Below are 12,087 nucleotides of genomic sequence, written 5' to 3' on the forward strand. Positions count from 1 at the left end.
ACTATGGTACATTTACACAATGGAACTCTACACAGCAGAGAGAAAGAAGGAGCTCCTACCCTTTGCAACAGCATGGATGGAAGTGGAGAGCATTATGCTAAGTGAAATAACTCAGGCAATGAGGGACAAATACCATAAGATCTCACCTTTAGCTGGAACATAATCAACAAAAGAAAAAAGTAAACAAAATAGAACCAGAGACATTGAAATTAAGAACAATCTAACAATAGCCAGAGGGGAAAGGGGAGGGAACACTGGGGGAAAGGGTTTTCAGAAACTACTATAAAGGACACATTGACAAAACCAAGGGAGAGGGTGGAAGCAAGGGAGGGAGGTGGAATTGGCTGGGGTGGGCAGGAAATGCATACAACTGTAACTGAACAACAATAAAGTAATTTAAAAAATAAAAATAAATAAACTGCACCACAAAATTCAATAATGTGTCTCATGGCATTTGAGTAATTGATAAAATACACCAGGATTAACTGTCATTTATAACTGTCACATTCACATTTATTCTATGCAGAGGCACAAGGACCTGGCTGCTATAATATGTCATTAAGTGTTGTCATACACAAGTATATGATGTCTGTCCAGAAAGTATACAGCCATATAATATGAAAAATACAGACATTTACTGAAGATTAAAAATACAAGGGACATTGTACATAAGACAATGATGCTTTAGTCACCTTCAAAGTAGGCACTTTGGGATCTCACACAGTTCTCCTAGCGACTCTTCCACTGTTCAAAGCACTCTGCAAAAAACTTTGTTGGAATCAAGTCATTAACTGCAGCATGATGTTCTTTCTGCTCTGGTACCAGAAGCCATGGAATGAATTTTGCCAGAACACATCTCATGCCAAGATCCTGGTCAAAATCTCGGACACAGTAGTTTTCAGAATCCCCAGGTTAGCTTCTAGTTCTCACACTGTCAGTCACTGATCTTTGTTGATTGCAGCTCATATGCATTCAAAATTCTCAAATGTTCTGCTTGTTGCAGGCCTTCCAGAGCATGGATCACTTTCAACAGATTTTCAACCATTTTTGAAGCTTTTGTTCCACACTTTTGTTTCCTGCACTCATTGCATTGTCCCCAAAAACCTTCCAAATCACGCAGATGGTTTCTGTGGAGGAATGTTCAAGCTTAAAGCAAACTTTATTGCTCTACTTGTTCAGTCATTTTGAATGTGATGGCCACACAGTACACATAGTCACTCAACTATATCTACTGCCCCCACTGACTAGTACAGTGAAATTGTCATTGTTCACACATGCACATTCTAGTCCACTCTCCTTGGCTGCCAGGTTACACCTATGTTGCACAAACTGTTCTTGTGATATTAACAATGGCTGGACTTTTTCTGGACAGACCTTGTATATATTCATATTTTTACTTTTATATTACTATTTGGGTACTATGTTTGTTTTTTTAAATACTTACTATATTTGATTCAGGAGGATAAAATAAACATTAGAAAACTTTGTTACATAAAGGAGAAACTTTATTATGTTCAGAATTATTAATGTACAATATTTTATTTAAGATTCAAATTCACAACCATGGTTTATGGATTATTATCCTTGCATCATATATGAACTTTAATTTAAATATCACATTTCATTCAAAAAATTTATAGGAAAAAATGTTCATAACCCAAAGTTAGGCAATACATTTTTTAGATGACATAAAAATGATCTGTAAAAGAAAAATAAGATAGACTTTATTAAAATTAAAATTATTTCACTCTAGAGTTACTATGGCTTAATAAGTTCCAAAATCTATACTAAATACTAAGTTTGAGAAGATAGATAATAACAATAAAATTTTTGCTCTAATTTTTCTACTTTCTCTATATCCTCTATATTTACTGCTGCTCACTGAAGTCAATACACTTACCCAACATTACTCTCCAAAATTTAGATGAAAACATTTCCACTTCAAGATAATGTTGATTCATTTTTAACATTTCCTGTTTATGAAACTCTCATCCATGTTGACAATCTGGGGAGCTACAAACCTTGCAAAGCTGAGCACATTGGGTTGTTAACAATTTAAAGAACCCCTCCCTGATTCTTTTGGTTTTAACACCATAAATAATAGGATTCATCATAGGAGGAATAAGAAGGTATATGTTGGCTATAAAAATGTGAATATGTGGAACAATGTGGTGACCAAACCTATGAGTGAGAAAAGAGAAAAAGGCTGGTGTATAAAACACCAAGATGACCCATACATGGGAGACACAGGTACTTAAGGTCTTGAGGCGGGCAGCTTTGGATGGAAGATGGAAGACGGTGAAAAGAATAAGCACATAGGAACAGATGATCAATATGAAATCCAATCCCCCTGTCAGGAATGCCACAATTAGGCTGTATGTTCTACGAATCTTTGTCTCAGTGCAAACCAGTTTAATCAGGGCCATAAACTCACAATAAGTGTGTGAAATGACATTAGTTTTGCAGTAGGAAAGCCACCTCAATAGGAAGGGGTGTGGACTTAGGAGTATAGCTCCTCTGAAGACAATGAGCACACCCAAGTCTATGATCACTTCAGGTGTTAAGATGATGGAATGTCTTAGTGGGTGGCAAATGGCTACATAGCGGTCAAAAGCCATAGCCAAGATAAATCCAGATTCCATAGTTGAGAGAGAATGTATAAGATACATTTGAGTGAGGCAGGCTTCAAAGTAGATCTCTCTGTCATTGAACCAGAAAAGACTGAGTATCTTGGGAAGTGTAGAAGAAGTGAGCATCAGATCAGCCACTGAAAGCATGCATAGAAAGAAGTACATAGGTTCATGCAGTTTGTGGTCTGTTTTGACAATTAATAAAAGGGCAACATTTCCCACCAGTGACAGTAGGTAGACCAGGAAGAAAGGGATAGAGATCCATATGTGAGCAGCCTCCAATCCTGGAATGCCAAGCAGTAAGAAGGTGACAGGTTGAAGACTGGTCCTGTTATAATCTACCATTATCCAAACAATGGATATTTCATGATCCTGTCCAAATTAAACATCACAAAGATTTTAAATATTTAAAGACAATTTTTTATTGTTATGACCTGGAAGAGATGTTAACATCTAACAACATGCAAGTAGCTATTGAATAATTTCTTTGGTAACAAATTATTTTAATGCATCAAATACATGGTGCTATACTTTGTGTGTGTGTGGTAAGAAATATAGTAGAAAGGAATCCCTCTTCCTCTCACTCTCTCTTGCTTTGCCTCCTTTTTTTTTTCCAGAAAATATTATCTAATTCACTAAATATATTTTAGCAATATTATGTAGTATTATAGAGGTAGTAGTTGATACACCCAGTTATATATTTTACCATCTGAGCAGTCAAAAAAGTAAAAGCCCAATCATCATAAATGAGATCATATATTTGTATATTTAATCCCTTTTACCCTTCCTTTCAAAAATAGAACTTATATAGAGAAAGGAGACTTGGGAAATACTAAAAAAATGGGGTCAACAAAAAAGTGAGAACATAACTGGTCTTATTGAAAGATGAGTCTTTGAGTTAATTGAGGAAAACACCTTATTTTCATAAAGTCAGCCAAAGAGAATGGTTAGAAATCATCATTTTGCAAGGAAAATCCAATACAGAAAATGACTAAGCCTGGAAAGCATGGGTGTTCAGGTTACTAGATATTTGTTTGATTTTAAAATGATCAATTAAATTCCTCCAGAAGGTACATAATATAATCTTCAGTCACACAATACACTTAGGCTGATTTTTGCTCCCCAAGTAAACTTTTAAATGCAAAATATCTCAAAATATCAAGCTGCCAAAAGTAGTCTTGGAATGTGTGAACAATTGTTTTGGCAAGTTATCCTAACAGTCCTAAATTTTAGATTGGTAAATCATTACTTGGTTCAAATATTAGTATATCATAGCAATGTAAGGCATCTTATTAGTCTATATTAGTCTGAATAAAACAAAGTTTAATTAAAATGAGGTTTGAGCAAATATAGTTCAGGACTAAATTCTAAAGGCTAGGTTAACAAAAATTATGAACATGCACATCTCAGCTTAAATGTTAAACTGATCTTCTACCTTATTTTTGTCAGGTCAAGAAATTGAACCATCTTTCAGACAACCACAAAGACTAAGGCTTCACTGCTGTTATTGGAGCTAGGAACTTCAGTCTAGATGCCACCTTTCTCCTCATGGAAGCACGAAAATCTCCTTTCCCACCTTAACCACAACTCTTCTGTCTGTAACCTGTTTATCTTACCTCTACAACTAGATCGTCTTACTGCTCATCCTGAAGCTCAACATGATATTGTCTCTAATTACAACAGGTGTCATTACACTTCTTATCTTGGGGACCAGACACCCACAAGGAATACCCTATATATAGCCTCTTGTGAGAATGCTGTCTGACTGTAAACAGTTTCACGAATCTTTCCAAGTCTCCACAGGCACAATTCGGTTTCTTGGAAGGACTCAGCCTTATGGTGTCCATTCAATCTGAGTTCTGAGCTTAGAAATCAATAAGAGATGGTGTCTGGAATTCAGATCTTGGAAGATATTCATTGTATCTTTGAACTTAAGTACTAAATGCTTTCTTACAACATATGTGATGAGAGTTAGGAGTGGAGGATATTGTGGAGCAACAAGTTTATAAATAATCAGGATGATTATATTAATATTGTCACATGTCTCTAGATATTCTTAAGTAATTCAACCTGAACCAGTTTTAGTTCTGAAAATCAACTAGAGTTCCAGAATATTTTCTAGTCACGCTTCTTTCTTGCATTCCCCTGAAATGTATTTGTTTGATCAAGTATAGGGTATGCATTAGAGCATTATTATTTGTGTTTTGGTTGGGGTCCTATGCAATGATTAGATATGTTCCTTCTTATTCTTCTCTTCTGCTCTATAATTCAGGAAAAGTGAACATTACAGGATTTGTTTCCCAGGGTCACAGATCATCTTTATTTAGGCAGGGCTTGTTCATTGGGGACACTAGGACAATTCTTTCTATTTCTAAATTTTCTCAACTGCTCCCATTCCATGGCTTCAGATTTTGCAGAGGGTGCTTCCATAGTTTCAGCTTCCAGTGGGAGATTCATGTTCCTGAGACAGGATTAAACTACTGGTAGCCTCTATGTTTGCTGGTTAGAGTTGGTGATTTTTATGGCTTCTAATTTCTTGGAGTCCTCACTGTCAAATGTGTGCCTTCTTAAAAGTTCTATAATTTGTGAAAATAATTACCTGTATTAAAGGTGCTTTGTAATAAAGACTTAAGTGCTATTTCCTGATTTAATTCTGACTAATACAGAGGCTATCCACAATCATAGAAGGCTAGTGATTTCAGTAATTTGTTGAGTTGAAGAAATGAGAGTATTGACCTCCTAGTTATTTCTTTCCAACTGTTAGAAAGGGAATAAATCAAAAGACACAGCAATCTCAACATAATAAATGCTATATATGAAAAACCCACAACTACTTTGTGCTAAATGGTGAAATACTGAAGGCTTTTCCTCTATAGTCAGGAGCAAGACAAAAATTCCTACTTTCACTATTTGCATTCAGCAAAATACTGAAAGTTTTTGCCAGAGAAATTAGACAAGAAGAAAAAAAAAGGCATTCAAATTGGAAAAGAAAAAATAAATGATATCTGCAAGTAAAATAATCATATAGATAGAAAACTATAGATATTTCTCTCCCCCCACTCTCTTACACACACACACACACACACACACACACATTCTAGACCTAGTAAACAAAGTGAGAGAAATTGCAGGATTCAAAATTAACATGCAAGAATTAGTTGCTTTTTTATACACTAACAATGGGCAACCTGAAAAAGAAATTATATAAGCAATTCCACCGACAATACCATTAAAAAGCATAAAATAGGCATAAACTTAAGCACTGAAAACTGCAAAAAATCACCTAAAGAAATAATAAAAACACAAATAAATGGAAATGCATCCTGTATTCTTGGGTTAGAAGATTTAATGTTACTAATGTGTCAATGCTACCCAAACTGATATACAGATTTAATGCAATATCTATCAAAGTTGCAATGACATTTTTTGCAGAAATATAAAAGTCTATATGAAATCTTAAGAGATCCCTGAATATACAAAAATATATGGAGAAAAAAACTAAATTGAATGTTCTGCACTTCATTATTTCAAAACTTATTACAAAGCTATGATAATAAAACCAGCATTGTACTGGGAAAAGGGCAGACACAGAGACAAATAGAATAGAATAAAAAGTCCAAAAATAAACTCTCACAAATATGCTCAAGTAATTTACTGCCATGACTGTTCAATGGGGAAACTGTAGTCTTTTCAACAAATAGTGTTGAAAAACCTAGATATCCACATGTAAAAGAATAAGATGAAGTCTTATCTTTACATCATAAAAATATTAAAAATAGGACAAAGACCTAAATGGAGGTCACAAAAGAAAATTTTATGACATTAAATTTGATAATGATTTCTTGGATATGATAAAGGCAACAAAAATGAAATAAACTGTACTTTACCAAAATTAAAAATTTTATGCATTAAATAACTCTATTAACACAGTGAAAAGTCAACCCACGGTGAAAAAGCAACCCAGATATAAGGCAAGCCATATAAACAATCAATATTCAGAAGACATTTAAAAAAAAAACTCTTAAAACTTAACAGTAATAATAAAAATTATTGGAGGAAAAAAAGGGCAAAGGGCTTAGACATTTGTTAAAAAAATGTTCAAATGGCCAATAGACACATTAAAAAATGCTCAGTATCACTGATTATTAGGGAAAAGCAAATTAAAACAATGAGATACCACTTCACATCCATAAAGATGACTATTATTTAAAAAAATAAAAGAAAAGAAAAGACAATTATTGGTGTGGATGCAAAAAAATGGAAGGAATATTTGTACATTTGTAGTAGGAATATAAAGCCCTACAGCTGCGACAGAAAAAGGCATGGCATTTACTCAAAAATTTATACATAGAATTATCATTTGATCCATCAATTCCACTTCTGGATACATACCCCAGAAAAATTTCTTTTTTAAAAGGGATTCAAACAGATTATTATTTTTTAGTAAAATGGTAACTATTTCTTTTTTTAAGATTTTATTTATTTATTTTTAGAGAGGGAAGAGAGGGAAAAAGAGAGAGAGAGAGAGAAAGAGAGAGAGAAACATCAATGTGTGGTTGCTGGGGGTTATAGCCTGCAACCCAGGCATGTACCCTGATTGGGAATAGAACCTGTGACACTTTGGTTTGCAGCCTGCACTCAATCCACTGAGCTATGCCAGCCAGGGCCAAACAGATTATTTTTACACTTATGTTCATAGCAGCATTATTCACAATAACTTAAAGGTGAAAACATCCTGTGTCATTTGCAGATGGTTGAATGGAAGAACAAAAATGAATTCACATAACATTATAAAGAGGGGAATTTCTAATACATGCTAAAACATGGGTGAACTTTGAGGATATTATGGTAACTGAGTTAGCAAGTCACAAAAGGATAAATATTGTATGATTCCACTTAAGTGAGGTACCTAGAGTAGCTAAATTCATAGAGACGGCAGTAGAGTTGTACTTGTCAGAAGATGTGAAGTGGGAATGGGAAATTAGTGTTTTATGAATATGGATTTTCTATTGGAGAAAGTTAAGAAAATCTCTGGAGATGGATGGTGATGCTGGTTGCACTACTATATGACTGTACTTATTCTACTGAACTATACAGTTAAAAATAAAGTGATAAATTATATGTTATGTATATTTTGACACAATTAAAAGAACCATTAGTGGGATGCTCTTTATTTATATTCCATTCCAATATTAAAACATGAGTGGTGATAATAGATAGATAAAGCAGTTATTTTCCTTACATTATCTGTTTACTTCCTTTTATTCTTGAACCAACTTTTTTATTGATCCAACTAAAATCAAGCAACTTTGTCTATTAGTATCCTAAGAACATGTTCCCGTATTTTCTTGGTCCTTACTCCATACACAATAGGATTGAGAAAAGGGGGCAACAAAAGGTACATATTTGCAATAAAAATATGGATATGCGCAGGCACATTTTTCCCAAAGCGGTGAGTAAAAATGGAAAAACCAGCTGTGGAGTAGAAGACAAGAATAACACAGACGTGGGATCCACAGGTGCCCAAAGCCTTAAAGCTAGCCTCTCGGGTTGGCAGGTGGAATACAGAGCGCAGAATGAAGGCATAGGATACAGCAATAAGAAGGGCATCACAGGAGCCAATGATTGTAGCCATACTGAGGCTGTAATGCTTGGTGCCTCCTGTATCCATACAGGCCAGTTTCACCACAGCCATGAACTCACAGTAGGTATGGGCAATTATGCGAGTTCTGCAGTAGGGCAGCTGTTTGAGCAGGATGGGATGTGGAGAAAAGAAGGCTATACCCCGAATAACCACAATGATTCCAATAATAGTGATGTGAGCATGGGTGAGAATGGTGGTATGGCGCAGTGGGTAACAAATGGCCACATAACGGTCAATGGCCATGGCCAAAAAGAAACCTGATTCCATGGCAGTGAAGCTGTGGATGAAGAACATTTGGGCCAAGCAGGCATCAAAAGCGATGTCATGGGCTCCAAGCCAAAAGAGACAAAGCATGCGGGGCAGCGTAGATGTGGAGAGGACCAGGTCGGTGACTGACAGCATGCACAGAAAGAGGAACATAGGTTCATGGAGGCTTCGCTCTGCCCTTACCACTGCCAGGATGGTCACATTCCCCACCACGGCCACTATGTACAAAGAGCAGAAGGGAATCCCAATCCAAACATGCAGGTGCTCTAGTCCCGGGATGCCCAATAGCAAGAAGGTGACAGGAGAGGGATGAGAAGTATTGAGAGGAGGCATGGTGATTATTCCTTTGATTTTTATCAGTCCCTCTGAAAATAGAGTTGTTATATCAAGATAATCACAACCAGATACCAAAAAATATGGAGATTTTGTTCAGAAGGGTCATTAATGATGTGTTGTTAAAAACAATTCAAATTCACAATCTCCAGTATTTAAAGTCACTAGAACCAGATTAATAAAATTAGTAATAACATGCCAAATTACTGTTTTTAAAAATATAGAAAGGTAATGCTTATATCACTTCATGTTACTTCAGTACCTAAAAGTTACTTTGTCCCTTCATTTCCAGTAAAAGATTCCATCTGTAGTCATACTTGTACTTAATTCAACACATATTTTGAGCAGTTATGCTTCTCTTTTGAGTTCTCATAGAGTACTTCTCTCATATGAGTAAATTTTCCATAACTGGAAATGATTGAAGCAGAGGTCTTGTAAAATTTAGGGGAGTTATTTAAAAGAATCTTAAGTGGGAAATAGAAAGAAATAATTTTGTTGCTCTTTTTCTAGACATGATATTAAAGGGTTTGACATAGCTTTTGAAATAGGATTAACTACATATATACCTTCAGCCTTTTATTTGCCCAGCCTTTTATTAGCCTTTTATTCTTGTTTCTTTTTTCTGTTATTTCCTTCTATCATGTTCTCTTCAAGGAAGCATATATTATTTTCTTTTCACTCAATCACTTTATATTGTTAAGGACAATGTATTTCTTAATGTAATCCTGTCACTACCTTCTCATTCTTATTTTTTTAGACTGTGATAATTTCACTTTGCCTATGAATCCTAATTGTGCTCCTTCACTTCTTGAGGCAGAAACCCACATTCTAAACCATTCACAACAATTTATTTATTGGATTGGTAAGTTTACCTAATGATGTCTGGAAAATGATGTCTGGAAGTTACTGACTATAACAAATTTCTTCCAGTAGTTCAAATCAACAGTCAAATCTATGACAGAGATTCCCTGGGATAAAGTATTATATGAACATTAAGCAAGGAGTTGAAGGGTTAAAAAGGGGAGGACTCTTAAGTTATTGCAAATGCTTCAGTTTTAGAGAAAACCTTGGTTACTAATTTCCAGTTTTTCCCATTTCCCATCATGGCAGTACTTGGTACTTGGGTGGTGCTGTCATTAGCTCATAAGGAGAATCTATTTTCCCTGTCTCAAACTGATCATTATAAATAAGCAGTAATAAGAACTTACACAGAGTTACCTCTACATATGCTTTCCAGAACCATGCTAACACACTTACTTTCTCCAAATATCATTAACTGAATAAATATTTTCTAGGTTTTTAAGTTACCTTTCTGAGCTTTATCACAGTGAAAAACTCTTGAACAGTACAAAGGTGACTCTTCTATTATTTAGCTTTAAATAATTCATTATACTTTAAGCAAGTAATTTATGACGTAAAAACTTACCCCAGATGGGAGGGAAGGATGAATTATGTAGAAATGATTGTAAGCAATCAAATTAAGTTTAGTCAAGGAAAGCCTTCTTGAGTCAATAGCAGTTAGGTTGGAATGTGAAGATTATGTGACTTCAGCCCATGGAATTTGAATATAAATGAATAGGTATTGATATAGATAAACCTTCTATCATTTGTCTATCATTTATCTATGTATCTATCTATCATCTGTTATCTAGCTATATATCATCTATCTTCTAAACATACATGCGCACACATAAACATGAGAAAAGATAATTATAATATAATAAATTAAAATCTAATGTAATTGGAATTCAAAGATGACAAAGAGATCCAAGTGAGACAAAATTCTATATGTAAAGAAAGGTCCCCACGTATTCATGTGAAATCACATAACCAATAGAAAATTATATAACCTAATCTCTAGATTAGAGGCTGTCACTCATTAGGTGCTCAGCAAATACATGTTGGAGGTATAAATACAATGCAGAGCACTGCAAGAACAGAACTGCAAATGAATACACATACATATACTACTTTCCAAAACATGCATGATATAATCTCTGTGATACCATCTCCCTAGAAATGACAACTTGTAGTTGAGTCCAAGCATCATGAGATATCCATATTTTTGTTCCTTAATAGATTCTTACAAGATAAAATATGGTCAAAATGAGAGATAATCTTTACTTGTATAATATCCTTAAAAAGACTTTTGCTTCCTAGAATTTAAATTTCTATTCATTTAATCCATAGAGAATGAGAAATGTGGATATTCTCTGTTTCAAAAGATTTTATCTCCTTCCTTGAATCTAAGTCATTTGTAAAAAAAAAATGTTGTTTGTAGGAGTTTCATATCCCTTAAAATTTTCCTTAGTACATTCAGATTCTTTCTCTACATTCCTCTCCAGTCTCATAAAAACCTTAATTAGCTCACAGAGAAACTGATTCAGAGCAAAGAAGCAACCTAAAAATGGAGCTTCTATATGTAGCAACTTCAACATAGTAATCTCAGAGGATAGACAGGAACAACGCCTGCCACAGAAAGGTCCTTATGGAATCATTAGGAGAAGGAGCAGAATTTGTATTGTTGGCAATTGATTATGTTCCTAATTCCAGGGATAGTAATTTACCAGTGCATTCCCTTAGGTACATAGCTAAATATATAAGCATCCCTAACTATTTTGATATAATTATCAATCAATTAAGAGTACCAGTCCTAAAGGGAACTGAAAAGAAACAGAATACATTTTTTTCACCTTCAATACACTAACTGCATTCCAATGTCAACTCAGGACATACACCTTGCAGGTCAGAAAATAATTAAATGATTAAGTGTTGGAGGGATAATAAAAATTCTGTATCTGGAAAATCTACCCTTCAAAAATAAGGAAAAAATGAGATATTCTCAGATAAACAAAAGTTAAAGGATTATTTTACCACTAGATCTGTTCTATAAGAAATGCTATAAGGTATTTTTATGTTGATATTAACAGAAGCTAGAGAGTAACTCAAACCTATACAAAATTATAAAGTTCTTCTGTAAAGATAAATACATACACATGTGTAAAAAACATCATCATTTTCATTCATAATGTTACTTCTTATGTTCGTAGAGTTCAAAAGACAAAAGCACAAGCATAATTATAACTATGTGAATGGGTACACAATATGTAAAGATGTAATTTGTCATATTAATAATGAAATATGGGATGGAGCTCTAAAGGAGTAGAGCTTCTGAATATGATTGAAGTTGCTATCAGTTTTTTTTTAATTTAT

The 12,087-nt window shown here is 34.4% G+C and overlaps 2 protein-coding genes across 2 annotated transcripts; both read right to left on the bottom strand.

The window, feature by feature from the left end:
• Positions 1-1,839: 1,839 nt before the first annotated feature.
• LOC114498890 (olfactory receptor 52D1-like) lies at positions 1,840-2,998 on the bottom strand. Its single transcript, XM_028514898.2, has one exon. It carries the CDS (start codon positions 2,973-2,975, stop codon positions 1,989-1,991), a length of 987 nt encoding a protein of 328 aa, XP_028370699.1. The 5' UTR covers positions 2,976-2,998; the 3' UTR covers positions 1,840-1,988.
• Positions 2,999-7,537: 4,539 nt separating this feature from the next.
• LOC114500866 (olfactory receptor 52D1-like) lies at positions 7,538-8,933 on the bottom strand. Its single transcript, XM_028517627.2, has one exon. It carries the CDS (start codon positions 8,872-8,874, stop codon positions 7,930-7,932), a length of 945 nt encoding a protein of 314 aa, XP_028373428.1. The 5' UTR covers positions 8,875-8,933; the 3' UTR covers positions 7,538-7,929.
• Between the last annotated feature and the right edge of the window lie 3,154 nt (positions 8,934-12,087).

Source organism: Phyllostomus discolor, chromosome 6 (assembly GCF_004126475.2).
Source record: "Phyllostomus discolor isolate MPI-MPIP mPhyDis1 chromosome 6, mPhyDis1.pri.v3, whole genome shotgun sequence".
NCBI lineage: Eukaryota > Metazoa > Chordata > Mammalia > Chiroptera > Phyllostomidae > Phyllostomus > Phyllostomus discolor.